General features: G+C 46.8%; 1 protein-coding gene across 1 annotated transcript in view; it reads left to right on the top strand.

Moving 5' to 3' along the window:
- The window catches only part of asmt (acetylserotonin O-methyltransferase), a gene marked incomplete at its 5' end in the record, with an annotated part of 38504 nt that extends 25997 nt beyond the window's left edge, over positions 1-12507 (top strand). Inside the window, 3 exons of the mRNA XM_079517782.1 lie at positions 899-1039; positions 9029-9151; positions 12196-12507. Coding sequence (XP_079373908.1) covers positions 899-1039; positions 9029-9151; positions 12196-12428 — 497 coding nt within the window. The 3' untranslated portion in view covers positions 12429-12507. The remainder of the gene's footprint in view (positions 1-898; positions 1040-9028; positions 9152-12195) is intronic.
- Between the last annotated feature and the right edge of the window lie 6476 nt (positions 12508-18983).

The following is an 18983-nucleotide window of genomic DNA, read 5'->3' as shown; positions in this document are numbered from 1 at the left end:
AGTATCTGCTCTGATGCTGCATGTATTCCAGTATCTGCTCTGCTCTGATGCTGCATGTATTCCAGTATCTGCTCTGATGCTGCATGTATTCCAGTATCTGCTCTGATGCTGCATGTATTCCAGTATCTGCTCTGCTCTGATGCTGCATGTATTCCAGTATCTGCTCTGATGCTGCATGTATTCCAGTATCTGCTCTGCGTCGCTGATGCTGCATGTATTCCACAAGGGTGCTTTCACACTTTCTCCCCATTTCCTCTCTCTCTCTCAATTCAATTTCAATTCAAAGGAGCTTTATTGGCACGAGAAAACATACGTTTACATTGCCAAAGCAAAAGTGGAACAAAACAATCAAGATAAAACAATTAAATAAACGTGTAAACAGAGCGCTCTCTCTCTCTTTCTCTCTCTCTCTCTTTCTCCCCCTCTCTTTCTCTCATGCACGCACACACACACACGCACGCACGCACGCACGCACGCACGCACGCACGCACGCACGCACGCACGCACATGACCCTTGTTTCTTCTTCCCTCTCTCTCTCTCTCTGTCTCTCTCTCTCTCTCCCTCTGTCTCTCTCTCTCTCTCTCTCTCTCTCTCTCTCTCTCTCTCTCTCTCTCTCTCTCTCTCTCTCTCTCTCTCTGTCTCTCTCTCTCTCTGTCTCTGTCTCTGTCTCTGTCTCTCTCTCTCTCTCTCTCTCTCTCTCTCCCTCTCTCTCTCTCCCTCTCTCTCTCTCTCTCTCTCTCTGTCTCTCTCTCTCTCTGTCTCTGTCTCTGTCTCTGTCTCTGTCTCTCTCTCTCTCTCTCTCTCTCTCTCTCTCTCCTCTCCTCTCTCTCTCTCTCTCTCTCTCTCTCTCTCTCTCTCTCTCTCTCTCTGTCTCTCTCTCTCTCTGTCTCTCTACAGGCTCCCACGGTGCATTGGCCAAGCAGTGCACGTCGGCCTACCCAGAATGCACTGTGACGATCTTTGACCTGCCCAAGGTGGTGCACACTGCCAGGGAACACTTTGTCACCGTTGGAGATCAGAGGATAGACTTCCATGAAGGTAAGTCCTGTCCTCCTAATCCACGTCTCAGAATCACCTACAGCAGGACGCCATTTATAGGCCAGGGTTTCCCAAAACCGTGGGTCGAAGACTCACATTTTAAATTGGATCCATGCCTCTGCTATTGTTTTGACATCCCCTACTGGTGGTCATTCCTTTTTGTGTGGCTGGTCCTGCTTCCTAGCCTGGTGAAACCACTCCCCCTGCTGGACAATATTTGCATTCTGCCAGCAGGGAGAGTCTGGGAACTCTCAGGCAGAGATGATGGAGCGATATGCGGCTGTATGGGGCCGCTAGAGGCGGGATCAACACGAGACTGATGACATATTGAAGCGATGCCACAGCGCAAATGTAAACACAACCTAACAAGATTACGACTCGAAATTATTATGGAGATATCAAATCTCCATAATAACTCAATACTGCCGCAATCTGGCGAAGTCAGGTTACCTGCTTCCTCGATCTGGTCAGAATGGATGAACTGCATGCGTTTTCCTTTTGGGAAATGTAGACGCCGGCACTGATACATGTTTCATCCAGTCAGGAGGAGAAAGAAAGCAGCCGCCAGATTGTTTTGATAGTGTTCCAGTTCCTGCTCATGTTGGGGTTTCATCACATCACGCTGGGCCACTTTCACACTATGAGTTTTGCGCTTGTGATTGGAGGAAATTGTCATCCCTGCCTGAACATGTATTGCTGTTTACGGAAGAGCTTGAGAGACGAGGAGACCCATATGTTACTGAACACTGTATAGCATGAGAGACGAGGAGACCCATATGTTACTGAACACTGTATAGCATGAGAGACGAGGAGACCCCATATGTTACTGAACACTGTATAGCATGAGAGACGAGGAGACCCATATGTTACTGAACACTGTATAGCATGAGAGACGAGGAGACCCATATGTTACTGAACACTGTATAGCATGAGAGACGAGGAGACCCATATGTTACTGAACAAACACTGTATAGCATGGATTAACACACAGGATATATAGAGAGGATCATGTTCTACTTGTAGCTATTGAGTAGCTATCTGGGGGGGGGTCCCTGGAACAACATATTTTCAGATGGGTGTCCGCGGCCAAATATACAGAAAATGGGGGTCCTTGACATGAAAAAGGTTGAGAATGAGAAACATAGGGGTTTTCAGAAAACTGTCATGATTTAGAAGACATTTGTAGAATCATCCTCAGGTCTAAAATGGGTTAAACAAAAATCTCTTACAATTATCTTCAACAATTTAATTAAAATGTATGTTAAACACACGTCTATGTTGTGGGAAGATGCTGTATGTGTCAAATACAACACAAGTACAGTATAGCAGGGGTTCCCAAACTGTTTCATGTCAAGGACCCCCAAATTGACACTTAATAGCCCACGGACCCCCATTTGAAAGGATATTCCAGGGACCCCCAATAAGAGAAGATTTTGACGGCTCTAGCAGTGATTCTCAACCCGTTTAATTTCAAGGATTTCAAGGATTTCCACATAGTAAACCTCTCCATCAAACAGGGACAGGTCCCCCAAGATTTCAAACTGGCCAAAGTAACCCCCTTGCACAAGAAAGGGAGTAAATTAGACCCCGGCAACTACCGCCCTATTTCTATTCTTAGTTCCATCTCGAAAGTGATGGAAAAAATAGTCTATGAACAGGTTGAAAAGTATCTTGCCACTAATAAATTATTGTACGAGTTCCAATCTGGCTTCAGAACATCCCACTCCACTGACACATGCCTTCTCTATTTGAGCGACCACATCAAACAAGAGGTGGACGCTGGCAAATACTGCGGCATGGTCATGCTGGACCTCCAAAAGGCTTTTGACACCGTGAACCACTCCATACTGGTTAACAAGCTAAAAGCAATTGGTTTCGATAGCACATCAGTGAGCTGGATGCAATCCTACCTGGAGGGGAGAGAACAGATGGTGGAAGTGAACGGAACACTGTCCCCCCCCCCTCCCAGTGAGCTGTGGCGTTCCACAAGGAAGCATACTAGGGCCTCTACTGTTCCTAATATATGTAAACGACATGACTTCAGCTTGTGACTGCAACTTGTTCCTGTTCGCAGGTGACTCGGCACTGCTGGTCTCGGACAGGGACAAACTGCAGGTTGAAAATGCCCTCAGCTCTGAACTCGGTAGAATCTGCACCTGGCTCGCTGATAACAAACTATCTTTACACCTGGGAAAAACTGAATCCATTCTCTTTGGCTCTATTAGTAATCTCAGCAAGGCAAATGGCTTCTTGGTTAGAGTGGGTGACAATGTTATCACACGTAAAGATGAAATTACCTACCTAGGTTCCATCCTGGAGGCTAATCTTTCCGGTGATAAAATGGCCACCAACGTAATCAAAAAAGTCAACCATAGAACAAGATTCCTCTACAGGATCTCCTCACTGGTCAACAAAAACACCTTGAAGACCTTAACAGGAGCCCTTGTACAGGGTTTCTTTGACTATGCATGCACCTCCTGGTACCACAGCACCTCAAAGGCCCTTAAAACCAGGCTCCAGACTTCCCAAAACAAACTGGTCAGGCTCCTACTTGATCTAGCCCCCCGAACCCACCTCACCCCTGCCCACTTCGACAGGCTGGAATGGCTTAGGGTCGACGACAGAGTACAGCATCTTGCAATGGGTCTGGTCCACAAGATTCGATACACCACCAAGATACCCATGTACCTGTCTAGATACTTCCTTAATGTTAACGAAGTCCACACCCACAACACCAGAGGGAGTGCAACGAACCATGTACAACCCAGATTCGGCACAAACAAGGGACTAAATTATTTTCGCTCCTATGCCACCAAAATGTGGAACGCCCTACCAACTGTCATTAAGACATGCGAATCCCTTGACTCCTTCAAAACCGCTCTCAAAGGGCACCTACGGATGGCTGCAATTCGAAACTGGCCCCCGTAAAATCTGAATCCCCCCCCCCCCCCCGCCCCCCCCTTTTTCCCCTCACTGTATATATTTCTTTTCCCTTTTTACCTCCTTTATGATGAATTCCTGTTCTGTCTATAGAAGTGTCTATTTGTACGTCTCTAAATGTTTTGATGATTTGAACATGGTGGACCCTATTGGAAACAAGTGTAATGCTTAATTGGGTCGTCCACTCACAGTTAACAGCCTTTGTATTGAGTGTGTGCTTGAAATGTACTGTAATTCTGCAAACTGTTAATAAATTCTTCAATCAATCAATCAAAGGACCCCCCCCCCCCCCCCCCCCCCCCACATTTATATTGTAAAATCAATGTTATTTTAACACAGAGAGTGTACAAATGGAACCAACATTTGGTTCCATTTGTACACTCTCAGGGTTACAGACCAATAATGGTCTATTTGGTTACAAACTATCATTTAGCTGGGGGACCCCCTGGAACTCCCTCAGGTACCCCTGGGGGTCCCCGGAGCCCACTTTGAGAACCCCTGCAGTATAGCGTACAGTATCCATATCGTATAGGCTATAGAGCTGCCTATACAGTATGTTACATCATGGGGGTCCCATGATGACATACAGTAACATGATTACTGTATATCATCATGATATATCGTTGCTGTCATGTCATGTTATATCACACCATGCTAAAGGGAGTCATAAAACACATGCTGGTTGCACATGTCTTGCACGCCCACACACACACACACGCATGCACACACACACACACGCACGCACGCACACACGCAGGGCCGGCCCTCCCATCAGGCAGAACAGGCAGTTGCCTAACCCTAGGGCATCATGAGGGGAGCAAAACAAACCACAGTGCTTTAGAACACAAGGGGCCATGGTCATTTCTCAAGGAGGCATCACGAAAAATCCTGCCTAGGGCACCAAATTGCTCAGGGCCGGCACGCACTCACGCACGCACGCACGCACGCACGTACGTCACACCAGACACATATTTAAGCTGCTGCGCATAGTCACAAATACGTGCATGGGTAATATGTGTTTTTAGATATTTTTGTATTTTTCATTCACCTCCCCTTATGGGTGTGATAGAATGTCAGGACTATTTTTGAAAGAAACCATGTGTTACACATCCTTTCGTTTTAACGGATGGTGTTCAGGGCATTCCACATTTTGAACTCAGCTTTAATGCAAGGCGCCCGTCACCTCCTCCACTGTCAGTTGAGTAGGTAAGTCCTCGCAGAGAGGGGAGAGAGAGAGAGAGAGAGAGAGAGAGAGAGAGAGAGAGAGAGAGAGAGAGAGAGAGCGAGAGAGAGCCGCTGTTCAGTGGAGTGAGATGGAAGGTGCGCTGCTCATTTCTCAGAGCCCTGACACGCAGCCAGATCACTAACACGCTGTGAGCTTTGACGGCATATGTTCTCTTCCCTGCTGTGATAGGGCTATACTGCTGCCACTTACAAGTGTTTTTCTTTTTTTTCCCTTTTTTTTAATGAAATAATCCAATTGGTTTATTGAATGCTTTGTTATAGTCTGAAATGTAAACGGCACATATACAGCAAGCAGTGGCGTGCACAGATAGACACTAGGGGGTGCTAGAGCACCCCCTGCCCTTTTGGCAATGTGCCCTTTTGAAAAAAAAGAAAAAAAAAAACTTTTTTTTTTTTAGATTTTTCAAAAATAGCAGACCTACAAGTTCATAGCGCGCCACTCGGTGGCGCGCTATGAGCTTGTAGATCTGCTATTTTTCAATAGCTAAAGCATAACATAATGCTAACACCAAAAGGGGTTCCCGCCCAAAATAGATTAAGGCAACCGGCCGGTTCCACGCGCTGCACAAGGTGCCCTTTTTTAACTTGAGCACCTGCCCCTCTAAATGTCTGTGCACGCCACTGACAGCAAGGCATGTACAAAACAGGGACCCGAGGCCCCGTCTGGACTTACTATAATTAGCACACATTTTACGCCCTATACTCTGACACCACGCTAGACAGGAACGCCCTATACTCTGACACCACGCTAGACAGGAACGCCCTATACACTCTGACACCACGCTAGACAGGAACGCCCTATACACTCTGACACCACGCTAGACAGGAACGCCCTATACTCTGACACCACGCTAGACAGGAACGCCCTATACTCTGACACCACGCTAGACAGGAACGCCCTATACACTCTGACACCACGCTAGACAGGAACGCCCTATACACTCTGACACCACGCTAGACAGGAACGCCCTATACTCTGACACCACGCTAGACAGGAACGCCCTATACACTCTGACACCACGCTAGACAGGAACGCCCTATACACTGACACCACGCTAGACAGGAACGCCCTATACACTGACACCACGCTAGACAGGAACGCCCTATACACTCTGACACCACGCTAGACAGGAACGCCCTATACACTCTGACACCACGCTAGACAGGAACGCCCTATACACTCTGACACCACGCTAGACAGGAACGCCCTATACACTCTGACACCACGCTAGACAGGAACGCCCTATACACTCTGACACCACGCTAGACAGGAACGCCCTATACACTCTGACACCACGCTAGACAGGAACGCCCTATACACTCTGACACCACGCTAGACAGGAACGCCCTATACACTGACACCACGCTAGACAGGAACGCCCTATACACTGACACCACGCTAGACAGGAACGCCCTATACACTGACACCACGCTAGACAGGAACGCCCTATACACTCTGACACCACGCTAGACAGGAACGCCCTATACACTCTGACACCACGCTAGACAGGAACGCCCTATACACTGACACCACGCTAGACAGGAACGCCCTATACACTGACACCACGCTAGACAGGAACGCCCTATACACTCTGACACCACGCTAGACAGGAACGCCCTATACACTCTGACACCACGCTAGACAGGAACGCCCTATACACTGACACCACGCTAGACAGGAACGCCCTATACACTCTGACACCACGCTAGACAGGAACGCCCTATACACTCTGACACCACGCTAGACAGGAACGCCCTATACACTCTGACACCACGCTAGACAGGAACGCCCTATACACTGACACCACGCTAGACAGGAACGCCCTATACACTCTGACACCACGCTAGACAGGAACGCCCTATACACTCTGACACCACGCTAGACAGGAACGCCCTATACACTCTGACACCACGCTAGACAGGAACGCCCTATACACTCTGACACCACGCTAGACAGGAACGCCCTATACACTCTGACACCACGCTAGACAGGAACGCCCTATACACTCTGACACCACGCTAGACAGGAACGCCCTATACACTCTGACACCACGCTAGACAGGAACGCCCTATACACTCTGACACCACGCTAGACAGGAACGCCCTATACACTCTGACACCACGCTAGACAGGAACGCCCTATACACTCTGACACCACGCTAGACAGGAACGCCCTATACACTCTGACACCACGCTAGACAGGAACGCCCTATACACTCTGACACCACGCTAGACAGGAACGCCCTATACACTCTGACACCACGCTAGACAGGAACGCCCTATACACTCTGACACCACGCTAGACAGGAACGCCCTATACACTCTGACACCACGCTAGACAGGAACGCCCTATACACTCTGACACCACGCTAGACAGGAACGCCCTATACACTCTGACACCACGCTAGACAGGAACGCCCTATACACTCTGACACCACGCTAGACAGGAACGCCCTATACACTGACACCACGCTAGACAGGAACGCCCTATACACTGACACCACGCTAGACAGGAACGCCCTATACACTGACACCACGCTAGACAGGAACGCCCTATACACTCTGACACCACGCTAGACAGGAACGCCCTATACACTCTGACACCACGCTAGACAGGAACGCCCTATACACTCTGACACCACGCTAGACAGGAACGCCCTATACACTCTGACACCACGCTAGACAGGAACGCCCTATACACTCTGACACCACGCTAGACAGGAACGCCCTATACACTCTGACACCACGCTAGACAGGAACGCCCTATACACTGACACCACGCTAGACAGGAACGCCCTATACACTGACACCACGCTAGACAGGAACGCCCTATACACTGACACCACGCTAGACAGGAACGCCCTATACACTGACACCACGCTAGACAGGAACGCCCTATACACTGACACCACGCTAGACAGGAACGCCCTATACACTGACACCACGCTAGACAGGAACGCCCTATACACTCTGACACCACGCTAGACAGGAACACTGACACCACGCTAGACAGGAACACTGACACCACGCTAGACAGGAACACTGACACCACACTAGACAGGAACACTGACACCACGCTAGACAGGAACGCCCAAAAACGTAACATCCGGGGTAAGAATTTACCCCGGAATTTTCTATGGCTGCCAATGCCAACTTGGTCCAATCCTTAATCACATACGGACAAACATATATGCCGATGCTATCTACAGTAACTTGCGGAGGTAGCGTGCCTTGTCCACGGGCAACAGATCTTTCAACGTATGGCATTGCAAATACGTTTGATAATCGCTACTCTGCTCAATATTGTTTTGAAAATGCCGCAAATTGCATTGCAGTGAACGAGCGAAAATCACAACTTCCCCCGTTTGTGGGCGGAGTCACATATATGTCCATATATGGACCTTTTTTTTGGGGGAATCCCAGACCTGTTATTATTACTGGTATTGAATGCTCTATATACCTATTGGACAAAATAGCATAATTATATTCATTATAACTCATGGCGCTGCAATGCGTTGTGAGTTTGTACAGAACGCCGTAATACCGATGTCGTCAAATTATGACACATCGGCCAATCCAATGTCACTTCATTGACAGGTTGGTTTTAACGTCCCCATAGTAAGACAGACTGTGTGTGTGTGTGTGGGTGTGTGTGTGTGTGTGTGTGTGTGTGTGTGTGTGTGTGTGTGTGTGTGTGTGTGTGTGTGTGTGTGTGTGTGTGTGTGTGTGTATGTGTGTGTGTGTGTGTGTGTGTGTGTGCGCGTGTGCGTGTGCGTGTGTGTGTGTGCGTGTGTGTGTGTTCAGGGGATTTCTTCAAAGACCCCCTGCCTGAGGCTGACCTCTACGTCCTTGCCAGAATTCTCCACGACTGGACAGACGAGCGCTGCATCGAACTGCTCACCAAAGTCTATCAGTCCTGCAAGCCAGGTGCGTGTGCACGCGTGTGTGTGTGTGTGTGTGTGCGCGTGTGTGTGTGTGTGTGTGTGCTTATATTTACTATGCCTGTGCAAGTAATTATAGTATAGTAGAATTTGAGGAATTGACATTGTGAGGAAAATAATAATATGCGGTTCTAACATGATTGTTGTTATATGGTTAAAACAAAAACAAACATGTTAGATTCAGTTTCAGGCATTTAGAGATTTGGGGTTGGAATTATGCCTGATAGTTGTGTTTCACATTGGTGTTACATCCCAAAAATAGACAATCTGCAATTTGTACGAAAATGTGGTCACAAGTATATAAATGTGTGTGTGTGTGTGTGTGTGTGTGCGTGCGTGTGTGTGTGTGCGTGCGTGCGTGCGTGCGTGTGTATGTGTTTGTTTCCCTGCCATGAAATGAGATGGCAGATTGTAAACCCAGAATGCAGCTGGTCCCAGGAAACACTGCTGGCTGACTTTGATCAAGACACACACACACACACACACACACACACACACACACACACACACACACACACACACACACACACACACACACACACACACACACACCCTAATGATGGCAATGTCGGTCGGTCGGTTGGTCCATCCGTCCGTTCTGTCCGTCCGTGCGGTGATAATGAGAGTCTCTACAAAGCTGTCATCTTCACACATTGATGAACTACGGTATACGACGTGTCCTGTACAGAAGAGAACTGAAAAGCAGAAGGCAATTCCATTTGGCATCAGGCCGCAACGCGCCAGCCAGTCTCACAGGACTGCCTTCCGTTGTGCCTGTCAGCGTGCCTGCCTGTGCCCTCCCTCCCTACACACCTGCCTGCTCGCCTCACATTGAAAATGAATTATTAACCCATTTAGACCTGAGGACGATTCTACAAATTGTCTTCTAAAGACAGAGTTTTCGGAGTGTTTTGAGATAAAAAATATATATTCGAGGATGTGCGCCACATTTTCACGATCGAGCTTGTAGATCTGCTATACTTTTCAAAAGTATAACATAATGCTTTAAAACACCAAAAGGGGTTCCCGCCCAGAAGCGATTCAGGACGGGAACCGCGTTTGCTGTTATACTTTAGCTATTGAAAAATATCAGATCTACAAGCTCGTAGATCTGCTTTTTCTTTTGAAAAATCGTGAAAACAGTGCACATTTTTCACAGCGAACATTTTGAATTCAAATCTTTGCCCTGAAACAATATATTTTGAGATGGGGGGGGGGGGGTCTGCGGCCAATTACATGTGTTTTTTTTTTTTGGGTCGTTGACATGAAACGATAGAGAAACTTATAGGTTTCTCCGAAAACTGTCAGGATTTAGAAGACATTTGTAGATATTCGTCCTCAGGTCTAAATGGGTTAAGCACGCCATTCTCCCGCTTCCTCTCTGGAAAGACCTTCAGCCCAAATCAATACACCCACAGGAGCAGGAGGAGAAGTTTGCAATAACCACCAAATACAGTCACGTATCGGCCTACAGCAGTTATGGGTTCCCAAACTTTGCTTTTTTTATTATTCTTTTCTGGTCTCCCAGGGAGTCAGGAACCAAATCTTACAAAAATACATGATGTTTTTTTTTTCACACATACACACACAAGATGCACGCACGCACGCACGCACGTACGTGTGCACATCGAAACGCAACACAGCAGAATGTGATATGTCTTCTTTTGGGCGGCGGTGACTCAGGGGTAGAGCGGCCTGATGGTAACCGCAAGGTTGCCAGTTCGAACCCTGTGGGCTCCCCCAGAGTTAGTGTCGAAGTGACCTTGAGCAAGACACTGAAACACTAATTGCTCCTGATGTGCTGGTTGGTGCCTTGCATGGTTTCCGCCGCCATCGGTGTATGAATGTGTGTGTGAATGGGTGAATGTAATGCACAATCTATGTAAAGTGCCTTGGATAAAGGCGCTATATAAATGCACAATTTACCATTTTATTTACCATTTCTGTGTATTTTACAAATACAATCGTTCAGAAATAGTGATTATTTATAATAAGCTGGTCCACCTGGCTCTTTGACTCCAATGTATACCAACAGTTCAGGCTGCATTTTGCCATCTCCAGCGCCACAAAACCTGCCGGGCTGGAATCGCTGGACAGAGAAAATGGGGAATGGGAACCTTTCCTTCTTTCTGTAATTTAGCTTTCTTGGCTTGTGGCGTTTCCAGGAATTACATTATGGGGAGGCAAGATGTGTCGTGTCACCCGCGGACACCTGTTTTAAGCATTATGTTACACTTTAGCTTTTGAAAAATAGCAGATCTACGAGCCAAAAATCTGATCATTCTGGAGGTCCCCTCACCTGCTGTGCAATTTCCTGCCTCTCTGCCTCAGCCAATTGATTGCCATGGCAACCCCACACCTGCAAATTGATTACTTAACCACTCCACTTTTCACTTTGCACTCTTCAGGCACAGGCAGACCGGAAGATACAGAGATCTCCATGTGGGACACAGACAGACAGTTAAAACGGGTTGACAATGGGTATTATTAGGTTCCCAAGTTGCATCGTTCTCAAGTAGGCCGGTGGCCGACGGGCACGTACAGGTCTAGTGGGTCTAAATCTTAGAGTATATATTAATAGAGACGGCACCGGATTTCTCCTCCCATCCACTTGCATGAAGTTGCTCAAAAGCACATGAGGCGATTTCACTCCTCCTTCCGGGTATAGGAACAGAGTGCATTCTGGGATGGATTGGACCCAAACACATGAACGCGCTGGCCGTTGACTATCATTGCACGCGTTCACGTCGGTTCACGTATGAAACAGCGTTCACGTGTCGTCATGAACGTGCGCAATGATAGTCAACGGACCAGCGCGTTCATGTGTTTGGCCCAGCGCTGCAATACCAAATCCGGCCACTATGTTCCATTTCGCCTCAGGGTTTCCTCCGGGTGCCGTCTCTATTAACCCATTCTGAACGGGAACCCCTTTTGGTGTTTTAACTAAGCATTATGTTATACTTTAGCTATAGAAAAATAGCGGTCTAAATGGGTTGAAAGGGTCTCTTCCTCCCCCTGTCTGTGGTGCAGGCGGTGGGGTGCTGGTGGTGGAGGCTCTGCTCCGTGAGGACGGCTCGGGGCCGCTCACGGCCCAGCTGTACTCTCTGAACATGCTGGTCCAGACGGAGGGCCGGGAGAGGACGGCCCCCCAGTACGCTGCCCTGCTCACCGCCGCTGGCTTCAGCCAGGCCCGGGTGGAAGTCCGTCGCACGGGCAAGACCTACGACGCTGTCCTGGCGCGCAAGGAGGGACCTGCAGTCTGACCTGACGCCCCCACAAAACGCATGTGTGTGTGTGTGTGTGTGTGTGTGTGTGTGTGTGTGTGTGTGTGTGTGTGTGTGTGTGTGTACACACTTACACCACAATATCCTGTGTTAATTGAACCACTTAAAACCCCTAGGGTCACTATTCTGGTCATGTGATTGATTGATTGATTGATTGATTGATTGATTGATTGATTGATTTCTTTAATGACAAAAATGCATACGAGGATATGTATACACGCACGCACGCGCGCACGCACGCACGCACGCACGCACGCACGCACGCACGCACACACAGACACACACGTGTCAAAAGGATAAAGCACAAAACTGTAAATGTTTGTAAACTGAGTGCTACAGTATGTGCTTGTTTCTTTTTTTTGTGGAGGGGATTGGGCGAAGCAGAGACAGAAATAATTAATAAACTAATTAAATGAGAAGAAATCCTGTCTGAAGTTGCCACAGTTTTCTTTTCAACAGAATTATTTTCCTTCAGCCTTTCGTTGCAGTCGGGCAAGCCAGCTTGTATGTAATCTCCAAATGTTTATCATTTTTAGGCAGGGCTGGACTGGCCACAGGACGTACCGGGCATATTCCCGTTTTTTTTTTTTTTTGGACAGGCAGGCAGGCCAATAGGCGGCAGGCCACCAGGAAAGGCCCGGGCGTGCTGCCATTCTGCCAGTGCCATCATGATAATTTCACTGTACCTGTATCAGTGAGTGACAAATAAACCCTCTACAAAGGGTTGTTGTAGTTGTCTGTTGGTGTTGAATCATTTATGTTCTGTAAAAGTGGTGGTATTAGGGCTTGTTTGTTTGTGTGCCTCGACGGAGCGGGCGGTAGAGTTTCTGATATCTGCGCGCTGGTTGTGGTGGGCTGGTCTGGGCCAAATTCACGCGAAAATGACCGGGCCGAATTTTTGTCCCAGTCCAGCCCTGTTTTTAGGTAAATCAATGCCATACTTAAAAAGTTTGAGTGTGTGTGTGTGTGTGTGTGTGTGTGTGTGTGTGTGTGTGTGTGTGTGTGTGTGTGTGTGTGTGTTAGGACCATTAAATCAGAGCGCCCAGCGATTTTCAGCAACGGAGCACATTTAGCGACGCACCAGACGTAGCTGAAGTAGCTAGATGTAGCCAAAACACCCCCGAGGCGATCGACAACAACGGGAGGTATGATTAATTGTAACGCGACTAGCCTGTTATGTTTTAGCCCGTATAAAACATAATCTTGGTTAGAACTGGACGGAATGATTTAGATCAAGAGTTATTCACGTTTTAAGATTTTCGATCTGACCCGCTAAAATGGGGGGGGTATTTTGGATGACCTCCCAACCGGAAATGACATCGAATGTTGCCCAACAGGCGCTCCCAGCCTGTGGAGCGATGCGATCTGTTTGGTATCAATCAATCTCTGTCCTTTTATTAATCTCCGTCCTGAGCGCTCAGCGCTGGGCGTTACTACGGAGAACTCCGTTTATGCTGCTCGGGGTGTTCTTTAAAGATGGAGTGCCGTGATTTTTTCCCCGCCTAAAACATGATCATCATGATTATACTAGGAGGAAGATTTCTTTCAAAAAAAGTGTTTGTTTTTATGTGGCCACACCCACCAGTTCATTAAGTATGCCTGGTTTTCACCATAGCACCACCCACCTCGCCCACAGCTGTTGTTGTGGGAGGGGTTAGGGGAGGGGTTAGGGTTATGATGTCACCAAAATGATGTTATTTCGATTGGGCCTTTTGACTCAAAGGCTTTCAGCTTTCAGGAAGCAAACAAAACTACACAGGGGAGACACATTTGAATATTATAACCACACCTGGGGGTCTATTAGAGTTTATGTTAACTCTATAAACACATGCAAAACAGAAAAAGTACAACAATCATGGCACTCCATCTTTAATCAAGAGCTTGTGACTAACACATAATTGCACTAATTCTTCTTTTTCCCATATCCCGAAAAGTGTTGGACATACAAAGTGTCCACTCGACAGCGACGGTATTTTAATACCCATGCCTGACCCAAACCTTGAGCTATATAGATGATGGCTGAATCCACAGCATTCTGTGGTTGCGTGGCATGTATATGCATTGTATGAGATTGCAGCCACGGCTTATTGCCAAAGCCTATAGCCTATCTCTGCTGTCGGGAAAACTCCAAAATGTTCATTTTTCAGGAAATAAAAAAAACCTTATATATTCTTTTAAAACAAAGCAATACAGCCTCATCAAAGTTGGTGTTGAAACTTTATATATTGTCAATTACTTCCATGAGAGAGGGGGAGAGATGGTGGAGTTAGTTGCTTTAGCAGACATTTTGAGGGTCCAATGGTTTTGTCCAAAGCACTTTTTACTACTTTCCATTGGTTCAATATTTTCAAAACAACACACAGACATAAAGGGTGTTCAATAGCACTGATTTATGCCAAAAAAAAATCTAAAACCTCAAAAAAGGAGTTATGAGGTTTCCTCCCGACAGCAACGATATGCTCCATGACGCGGCAAAAATGGCAGACATGCAAGCTCACAACGGGCCGCGAATGCGACCCGTTGTGAGCTTGTATAGGTTTGCTTTTTTCCTCTGCGCAAGACCATCGTGCAACGAAGTATATGAATTGGGCTTAAGAAGCTCACTCCCCTCTATATCACTCCCTCTTATCGGTCCCTAGCTGCTAAAGCCCCGTGTCTGAGCACCCCTCGCTCTCCGTTCTCTGTTCTTATTAGCCGGGGGAAGCCGCCTTTTGTACCTGCAGGCTCTTTGTCATGGTGGACACACATAGCTCAATAAAGCTCTCCCTAGCCATGGCTTTCACTTCTGGCACGCACGCACGCACCACACGCACGCACGCACGCACGCACGCACGCACACACACACACACACACACACACACACACACACACACACACACACACACACACACACACACACACACACACACACACACACACACACACACACACACACACACACACACACACACTTTAACCATTTATTTATGTCCACACAAAGGATATATGCATACAAGGACACACATATTATAGGTTGTTACATGCCACGTAGTGTCGTTTGTCTAGGGTTGCTCTGCATTCCTCCCCTGTCTCTCCTTCCCTCCACTTTGTCATTCTACTCTGCAGGTTTGAAGTCCCTCCCCAGTCACCTCATCTGCCAATCAGCCTGTTTTACCTGACTCCACCCTCATCCAATCACCAGCACCTGCTGCCTATAAAAGGCTCAGTTCCTTCTCTCAACCAGTTCATTTGTTTGTAGTCCTGTCACTGCATTCTTATAGTCTGTCTCCCCTTTGTGTCTCAGAGCAAACCTTATGTTTTAGTTTAATGTTCTACTACTAATGTAAAGTCTATACTATATGCCCTGCCTTGCAGCCTTGGGACAGGTAAGACAGAGGCCTCTCTTGTTAAGCACACTAGGTAAGGGGTGTTCGTCACCACATGTATTTTGAACTACCTAAGTTTTGGTTAGTAGTTATGTAGGTGGGCTTTTGGTTTACAAATTACTAGATAGTTAGTCTGTCTTTTGTTTTACCTAGCTGCTTCTTTTGTTATTTTGGCAACACCCGTGTCCCTTGGTAGTGGCTTAACTGTTTCATGTGTGCTTGTGCCTGCTGTATGTACATTTTGTAAATATCTAATGCCTCAAGTCAAGAGTAAAGAATAAAACACATTGCACATTCTTACTCTAAAACTGTGTGGTCTCCATTTATTTGCAGCATATGCTCAACAACCTGGTAAACTATCTTTATGTTACAAACTAATTTCTGTCCAGAAATCCCAAAAAATTGTGTGGAAGTGAAGAACGAAATCTCTATTATAACAGGGCTAAGGATCGAACTAGATCCCCTACAATGTATCTTGGGTTTACACCCAACGACACCTGAATTAAATAGATTTAAGAGAATCCTGAGTATCCTATGGTACTATGCTAGGTTGTCAAGACTACAATGTTGGATTGAGGATGTTGTTCCATCTGTATCAATTTGGCTCCATAATGTTCTACAACTGCTCCCACTAGAACGCTCACACATGTTCTCTAAGGAGACATGGATGGATTTTTCTTAGTTTGGGGCCCAGTTGTGGAATACATGGGAATACGCAGACATATTATCTAGAGGTTTTGCAAATTAAGGAACCATTCCTGTTGAGTACAAAGGTTTTATGATTTCGAAGACCCACATGAATATATAAGTAGTAAGAAGATTATGTATGTCGGTCATGTATCAGTTTGCGCAAAAATGAAAAATAAAATTATTGAAAAAACAAACAAACTCATCCCTAGACCCAAAAGGGTTTCGTAACATAGGTGCGTTACATCTGCAAAATCATGGCATGTGTGTTCATGATACACTAGGCATGTCACTCAGTACTCTATGGATATAAGTAACAGCGTCTCCGCCATATATGACTGCTGCCAATTATAGCAGAGACACCACAAAACTTTGCCAGCCTTTTTGCCTCTTTTGGGCATCCCAAGTTGTTGGAACCCTCTAACAACCAGTCTGTGCGTATGCCCTAGGCTGCCAAATATAAAGACAAATAGTCTGCACCTATAGCCCAGCTCAGTTGTTATGTCAAAGTGGTTGGTATTTTATAACCTTGGTCATAAAGGCTTCCTCTAGGCTGTGGTCAAAGGTCCAGGCTATCTCTAATACAAACACTTCTCTGGACTCATCAACCACAACACTATCTGGTGTATTAGCTGTCAGATGTAAAGGTATCTGACTTATCTCAGAGTTGAAACATGGATTGAATGACCCTGGAATGTACATTCTCACTGAAGATGCATGATATGTCCTTTGCTATGAGTTCCATTATTCTATCATGGTGTGCTATGTGCATTCCTTTGTATGCATAACATCCATTCAAGATGTGTGACAGTGTTTCAGTGATCTGTTCTGCGGTGTGGTGCAAGCAATGAGGGACCTTATCATGTCCTCGGAGACCCTCCCAGTCTCTGAGTCAGACCGCAACCACTCCAGGGACACTCCAGTGCGGACACAGAGGTAATTTAGGTCCGACCAAAGCCAGAGGAACGGGTGTCCAGTTTCCCACCAAGCCAATAAAGTGTGGCTACACACACACACACACACACACACACACACACACACACACACACACACACACACACACACACACCCCACACGTGACTCACCACATCTTTGGCATTCAGACTCCATACACTTAATTATTTCTGTCTGTCTCTTTCCCAGTTCATTTCTCTTTCCCTCTTGTCTCTCTGCATGCGTCTCTCGACTCCCCGGCCGGTCTCCTAGCTCTTCCATCTCTCTCGCATGCATTTTGAGCTAAGCAGACTTCAAAGGGCACCGAGTTAGGATTGATGTCAAATCCTTGTGGAAGGCTTTACAGAGGGTTGTGCACGTATAATGAAGGGGGAATTATAGGTGTTGTTGAGGCTGGACACAGTGACCTGACCTGCACCATGGCCCTCATTTATCAATCGAGTGTAAAATCTGCCCCAAATTCGAGTGTAGGATTCGTAGTACACCCACGTCGGGTCGGCATTTACAAAGTGATCGCAGACAGCTGTTTCTTCCTTAATTTCGTTCGGACGTTTATAAATGTGACGGCTGAAATCTATCTGGCACGCCCTATGAAATCAAGCCTCGCCCTCGTTTTTGCGACATGAACAACTGCAATACGACCTGGAAACCATGGATACAGGAAAAACGTACTGCCCGCCTCACCCCCCTCTCTCATACACACACACACACACACACACACACACACACACACACACACAACTTGCAAGCCCAACTAACTGGTGTGTTGTATCTTAAATAAAGAACGAACACCTGCATGAATTAAATAATTCCCTCTCACCTGTTTCCCTCTCACCTCGCTTGCCTTTCTGTCATGTCCACGCACGCACGCACGCACCTCAAGGCTACATGACACATCGCATCGCCATGAATGGAATACGTTTGTAGGCCTATAATAATTTTACCCATTCGTGCGCAGTGCACGGCGAAGGCGATCAGTGAGACTGCGCACTGCTGTGATAAGTCCTGTGGGTGAGTCAGTGATGCCTGCATGAGAGATAGGCTACCATGTCGTCAAGGCAGTCATAATCAACGTTTATGGAGTGATTTGATCATTGATGAACGAATCATAAACATATGGATGAAGGTTTGCATGTGTGCCGGTATGTGCTGGCCTGGGCTGGCGACGCACGCCTCCCGACCCCCGAAAATGATCTCGCTTTTATCTGAACTGTCAAAGCGCTTATTTAAATGGTGAATGATTAAGCCCCTTACGCCTATAGCCTGCTACAATTGCAAATAGGCAAGCTGTATGATTGTCATTGTCACTTGGAAATAAAGGCGTGCAGTCCATGTGCCTTTTAAAAAAATAATATCACAGTGATTCTATAGGCATCTGATGTCACGCTCATGCCGCATGCGATGCGCTCCCAAATCATCTCACAAGTGCGCTCGCATAACAAGGCCAGTAAAGCACTGTTTGATTAAGCACAAACTAATACATTGTAAACATGTTATATTGTTTTTAATTGCGCGATTTTAATTACTT

This window comes from Electrona antarctica (genome assembly GCF_951216825.1).
Source record: "Electrona antarctica genome assembly, chromosome: 13".
Classification (NCBI taxonomy): domain Eukaryota; kingdom Metazoa; phylum Chordata; class Actinopteri; order Myctophiformes; family Myctophidae; genus Electrona; species Electrona antarctica.
This window is presented reverse-complemented; position numbering and strand designations above follow the sequence as displayed.